The sequence below is a fragment of the Pteropus vampyrus genome, unplaced genomic scaffold (genome assembly GCF_000151845.1).
Source record: "Pteropus vampyrus isolate Shadow unplaced genomic scaffold, Pvam_2.0 Scaffold30, whole genome shotgun sequence".
In the NCBI taxonomy this organism is placed as follows: Eukaryota; Metazoa; Chordata; class Mammalia; order Chiroptera; family Pteropodidae; genus Pteropus; species Pteropus vampyrus.
Window position 1 is genome coordinate 9,687,996 of NW_011888811.1, and position 6,688 is coordinate 9,694,683.

The 6,688-nt window shown below is 39.7% G+C and overlaps 1 protein-coding gene across 1 annotated transcript; it reads left to right on the plus strand.

Moving 5' to 3' along the window:
• Positions 1–3,154: 3,154 nt before the first annotated feature.
• Positions 3,155–6,325, plus strand: MED7 (mediator complex subunit 7). The gene is made up of 2 exons (XM_023528629.1): positions 3,155–3,891; positions 4,707–6,325. Exons 1-2 carry the CDS (start codon positions 3,267–3,269, stop codon positions 4,901–4,903), a joined length of 822 nt encoding a protein of 273 aa, XP_023384397.1. The 5' UTR covers positions 3,155–3,266; the 3' UTR covers positions 4,904–6,325.
• Positions 6,326–6,688: the final 363 nt, after the last annotated feature.

Consider the following 6,688-nt stretch of genomic DNA (forward strand, 5'->3'; position numbering starts at 1 on the left):
GGCGTGGGGCTCCGTTCCGTGTGCGTGTTTCTCCGGGCCCCGCAGTTTCGTCAGGACGGACTGGGAATGGGGGAGACCTGGCGTGTAGTGCGCTCGTTCGCGGTTTTGTCCCGCGTCCTTCTGGGCGCGCCGCCTCCCCGCCGCTCGTGGAGCCCGGGGTGGGCGTGCCAGTGGGGCTCGGGGTTCCTCGGTTTGAGAAGGCTGAGCAGGTCTGGAGGATGGGAGCCCTGGCTTCTTGTTCGGCACCGCCGGTTTGCTAAGCTCTGTGGCCTCGGCGAGCTATTTGGCCTCTGCGGCCCTTGTAAATTGAGACTACCAACTGTACCCGCCCTTTTCAGGGGGCGATCCTGAAATTGCTGAATTAATAGGGACGGGGAAGGGGGGTAGGTTTCTAGTCTCATCGTCCAGGATTCCTCTAAAGAGCTTTTAAAAACTACTTTGTGGCAGTCCCATTCACAGTAGACAAAGTGAATTAGATGTCGGGGGGTGGGACCCTGGAATGCCTTCCTTTTTTGGTTTAGATCCCCTCCCAGGATGGAACAAACACTAGAGGGCCGATCTTGGGTCTAATAACCGGCCATGATACCTGAAAGTTTTTCTGAAGATTTTCATCGCCTTTGAAAAGTTCAGTCTAGAGAAGTGATAGAAAATTAACTAATTTCAGTAATACGTCAAGTTCCTTTAGTACAGCTGGAGGCTACGCAGTTTACTGATTTAGGAGAGCTTGTGCTCTGCTGCTAAAAAGACCAAGGATAATTCATGCTGTGTACTATTTACTAGCCTTTTGATCTGGTGCAGACACTTCCCCCTCATTGAAACTTGGGATCCTTACCTCTAAAGTGAAATTAATGATAGTTCTTAACTCAGAATTGTTAAAAAGATTAAGAAGATACAAAACAATGGTGCTTGTCACGTAGTTAGCCTTGAGAAAATGGCAACTTAAATAGAATGCTATTAGTGCCGGGAAGCACAAAAACAGTACCCGCGGCCTAAGAATGCTTGAGTGGGCTGAAACCTGGGCTGTCTAAAATTTATCGTGACGTACCAGATCAAAGCTTATTCTGATCTTAGGAATTATGTCGTGAATAAGAGAACATCCTCGTTTTGGGGACTTCCAGTGCATTATTTTGGAGTGAAGAGCTCAATAGGGCAAGTGAGTGAAAATGTTAACATTTGGAGACTGGGTGAAAAATATGGAACATTCTTTGTACTATTCATACAACGTTCCTGTAAATCTGAATTTATGTTAAAGTTTTAAAAAGTTGATTACAACTGTTTGCAACTGTCATAAATTAGTGAATAAATGAGACAGTACACAGTGTTTGTAATCGTCCACCCGTGGAGTTTTACCCCTTTTTTCTTAATGACTGTATAAACATGTAGGCATACTTTATCCAGCCCTCATATTGATGAAATCATAGGTTGATTCAGCTTTTTCTACTTCTTCAGTTCTGCATTAAACATCATTATCACATTTTTCGTGTACTTGCACCAATATTTTTATAGGACACATTTCTAGAAATGAAATTGTTGGTTCAAAGAATTTTTGGATACTGCCAAATTTAAATTCCAAATATGTTTGTTTCTTTTTCTGTCAATTGATATGAGAATTCTCATATTCTCTTGGGTGGTAGTGGCTTACCTGCTAGGAGTTGTTACATGGTGATTGTGATGGTGGCCTCTATGAGAGCTTAAGTGAATGGATGATCTTCACTCCAGAAGGCTTCTGTGAGGGACCAGGATAGCTAAAAGCCTGCTTCTAAAATTGGGATCACCATTCTGAAGAAACAGGAAGTAGAGTGTGACCTCAGCTGGGAATCAAGGCCTGCCACAAAAAATATTCTTATATTTGTTCAGTGATGGAATATTTGAAATCTTGATAATCCATTACATAGAAAGGACCCTTTTTAAAATTTGTTTTTAAAAAGTTTTAGCCTGAATATTTTCCCACCTTTAGCATTTGCCTTTCCTTGTCATCTTTTGTCTATTTTCCTTTTTAATGCATGTGTTTTTAAAAAAAAGACATTAAATGGACCTTTATAGAGGATCTAGTGCCTTCCAGGCATTGTTCGAGGTACAGGAGATTGAGAGGGAGTAGCCAGTGAGGTAGGAGAAAAACATAAATTTAGCTGAGGGAGAAGGTGTGTGTATTGAAAAGAAAGAAAATGCTGCCGATAGGTTAAGATCACCTTAGAAAAATAGCCAATGGATTTGATGATGTGCTTATTTAATGACCTTGATGAGCACTTTTTGTGGAGATAGGAGATTGAAGCCAGGTAGATAATGATGAAAAGGAATAGTTAGTAAAGCAGTGAATTGTGGGCTGGTATAGTTACACTAACACATGATGCCCATGGCCACTGCCTCAATGATTCTCAGTAGCATTCTGCCACTGTGGCTTGGGAGAAACTCGGATGCTCCACAGCTGCCTCTAGAACTTCAGAAATTCCAAGTATTAAAACTACCTCTAGTACATCACTTGCCATTTCTGATGTTGGATGGTGGTGGTATATATCTTGAGAATCTGATAGAGTCAGTCTAAATGAGCACTTGGGATCTTCTCATTTTATGATATATTTAAGCTTAAAGTGAAATAGATGTTATCGTGGCCAGAGAAGAGACACACTTGGGTTTGACATTTCTGTAGTAGATGTTGAAAAGTTAATGTTGTTCACAAAAAATTGTAGATAGAGTACATGGCAGGAAAAAAGGGACGAAATTGGATCATCATTTTATCAGGCTCGGATGATACCAGCTGTCTGGAATATAGAATTGTTACATTCATAATTGCATTATAATGACATAATGTGAAAGTGTTTATTAGAGTTATAAGTAAGTATTCACTTTTGGAAATCTATAAAACAAAAGTGATTGTGACATGAAATGGGGAGACAACATGGATAGGTTGGCTATGGGAAGATGTAGAGAAATGGGGCATAACTGGGGAAGTGTGGAATCTAGAAGATTTTCTTTATAGATGAAAATATACTACAGCATATTTTTTGTGCCTGTAAAAGAAGTAGAGAAGGGAAAATACTTAGATAATTAAGAAACATGATGCTAATTAGAAACGATGGCAGCCTTTCCCTGTAGTAAATGTTAGTTTTAGAAACTAAGATCATTTTGTCCTGGGTTCCACGCTGCCAGGCCCAAAAAAAAAAAAAAAAAGGAAAATGTTCTGTCTCTAGTCACTCAATGTGACAGGATTGTTTGGCAGAGGTACTCTAAATCTTTGGTCTATTTCTGTAGGTTCTTGATCTTCCACAATGGGTGAACCACAGCAAGTGAGTGCCCTTCCACCACCTCCAATGCAATACATCAAAGAGTATACAGATGAAAACATTCAGGAAGGCCTAGCTCCCAGGCCTCCACCTCCAATAAAAGACAGTTATATGATGTTTGGCAACCAGTTCCAGTGTGATGATCTTATCATCCGCCCTTTAGAGAGTCAGGGCATTGAACGACTTCATCCTATGCAGTTTGATCACAAGAAAGAACTCAGAAAACTCAATATGTCTATCCTTATTAATTTCTTAGACCTCTTAGATATCTTGATAAGGAGCCCTGGGAGTATAAAAAGAGAAGAAAAGCTAGAAGACCTTAAGCTGCTTTTTGTACATGTCCATCATCTCATAAATGAATACCGACCCCACCAAGCAAGAGAGACCTTAAGAGTCATGATGGAGGTGCAGAAACGTCAACGCCTTGAAACAGCTGAGAGGTTTCAGAAGCATCTGGAACGAGTCATTGAAATGATTCAAAATTGCTTGGCATCTTTGCCTGATGATTTGCCTCATTCAGAAGCGGGGATGAGAGTAAAAAGTGAACCGATGGATGCTGATGATAGCAACAATTGTATTGGACAGAATGAACAACAAAGAGAAAATTCAGGTCATCGAAGAGATCAGATTATAGAGAAAGATGCTGCCTTGTGTGTTCTAATTGATGAGATGAATGAAAGACCGTGAAAGATGTTTGTCTTTTTTTTCCTTTCAGTAAATAGCATCATGTAGTAGTTAATTTGCTCTAGGAGAATCTTAAAAGAGATATAACTAGAAGTTATATAAATGGCTTCACTCTCCAACAATATTCTCAGTTATGAGATGTCCCAGGCAGTAATTTCACTTTATGCCAAGCATAGGCATGGATGGCTACGTTAAGATTAATCAACTTAATCAAAGTACTGCTGTTGTGTGGGACATTCCTGTTTTTGGAGTTGCAGTAAACGTTGAAGATAATCCTCAGTAATAGCAAGCTTTCATTCTTGAAAAGTAGATCTGTTATTTGTTTTAAGAATGATAGATAAATAAAGAATATCAAGCTGTATAAATGTGAAATTATGAAATTTAAATTTTGTTTAAAAATCTGCTTAATCTCTAAAGTATCATAACATGTTAAAAGAGAGGAACTCCATAGAGTTATAAAACAGCAATTTTATTTTTCCTCTTGACTGCCCCTGTAAACAAGCAATATCTCAGCCTCTTGCCTTTATCCTGGATGGTTCTTATGACTTTTTTCAGTCATTAAGTTTTTTGATCCCTTTTGGTTATAAACATTCATTTTAGTAATTAAAATGTTTATATAATTAGCTATACATTTCCTTTAAAGTTAAACTCAGATTTGCTTAAGGCTAGAAGCCTGCAATGGGAAGGGGGTTTGGTGGCAGAAACTATTAGATGTTCACTGGAGATTCTTTCTCCCCTCAGATGTTGCTGAAATAAGGCTGCCTTGCCATGGACTACATGTCCCCACTCCCCTTGCATCTATGGAAGGCCATGTGACTGAGTTCTTAGCAGTGGAATATGGGTGTAGAAATCCAAGCCTGCCCCATACTTGGATGATCCTCTATTCTCATCCACTGGTTGGATGGCCACACCCAGGACAACTTTGGAAGCCATCTTGAAGATGGTAAAGATTATCAGTTTGGATCCTTGAATGACTTGAGGACTAGGCCTCCTTTTCATTAACTGTAACCTTCTCCACATCCCCAGCTGATTTGACTTTATGTGAGCAAGAATTCGCCTTATTTTAATCACTGAGATTTTATTCCTGTGTTTTTTTATGCCCTCCAACTTCACCACCAAAGTCTTGGTAGAGAGTCTGCTTTGTATATGAGGCTCTCTGTTGGCCTTTCTGTTAATGTAGGCCAATGGCTCTCAAAGTGTAGTCCTGAACCAGCAGCATCAGAATCACTTGGGGATTTGTTAGAAATGCAGATTCTTAGGCTTCACCCTCGAAATACTAAAACTCTAGGGGTCGTGCCCAACAAAATATTGTTTAACAAGCCCTCAGGTGTTTCTGATGCACACTCAAGATTTAAGAATCACTGATAAGGTAATGCCTTTTCCCAGATGTTCACTTTTGATTCTTCCCTCAGTCCCTGGTTTCCAGTATATCATCCTTAAGAAATTTGCTCTGTTAGGGTCTCCAGCCCTAGAGTTAACAAAGACCATTTTAAAGTGGCCACAGGTCAACTCTGTATGTGAAACACTCATCCTTTTTTTCAGAAATAGGAGTGTAGACTGTTCCCAAGTAGATCCTCTCTATTAGATAAACAGCTAGTTTGCAAGTCTGATTTTTTTCTGGTATGTGTTTGGTGTAGATCTTTGGGCTCCAGAGACTCCAGAGGACACAGTCCAGTCTCTCTTAAGCATCAGTTGAATGGGGAGGGGAGCCCTTCCATTTGGGGGAGCAAGCGAGACATTGTATAATACTCGAGCAACTCTCCAAACATGTCTTTATTTCTTTGACCTCAACCCTTTTATAACCTCGAGGATGTTGAGCTAAGAGATACAAAACCAATTTTTGGCTGCTGTGTGGGAAAAAAACTAATTGAAACACAATGTTGCTCAAGAGTCACAACATTTGTATATGAATTTGTATGTGTGTTGGGAGAGAATTAAGCGATTAAAATTCTAAGAATCTTAAATTGTGACTTTGAGAGGATTGGATCTTGCTAGTTTTTTAAAAAAAGTTTTGATGTGTACTATTATAGTGGAATGAAGGAGCACTAGTGGGCTGATAGTCACAAGCTTAGAAGCTTTATATAAAGTCTTCCAATCTTGCGAAGGTTAAAATAACCTCTCTGCACACCTGTTTATAATGAATATTCCTGATAGGTTGATTCCTCAAAGTGAAATGCCTGGGTACCCTTTAAAATTACCTATCTAGGCCCCAAACTACAGAGATTATTTCCTTGTTCTGAAGTGGGGCCTTGGCATTGGTTTTAAGAATCTCTAGATTACTGTGCAGTGGGTTAAAGGAATGTTGTTAGTCTGTACTCTCTTCTTGAACTAATTTAATAAAAAAGATGAATTTGTTGATACTGTGTTGTTACATGTTTGAACAATAAGCTGAACATCTAAACTCTGAAGAGGACTGGGAGAGTCTGTCTCCAGGGACTCAAACTCTATCCAGACCCCGTCTCTGTCTTCACTGTCAGTTTAATTCTCTTTACAGCCCAACTCTTTTCATATAGATGGAGAACATGGTTGCTAATAGCTCCCAAGTGTTAAGTTTTTGTATACCAATACTTGGGAGTTGTCTCTCAAAAAAAATAAATTACTGTGGAAAGCTAATGAACCAGTTTGAAAGGAGGAATGAGGGGTGGCATTCCTGATTGCAACTGGGTCAGGCAGCTGGGGCCAGGATCCTGTAAGATTTGACATTCCCCAAAATGTCTGTATGG

What these genes read in the sequence shown, in the direction of transcription:
- MED7 (XM_023528629.1), top strand. Translation starts at nt 3,267, where the DNA reads ATGGGTGAACCACAGCAAGTGAGTGCCCTTCCACCACCTCCAATGCAA. An exon ending in ACAACAAAGAGAAAATTCAG is followed by an intron (nt 3,892 to 4,706) that starts GTCATCGAAGAG and finishes TTCTCCCCTCAG; the next exon opens with ATGTTGCTGAAATAAGGCTG.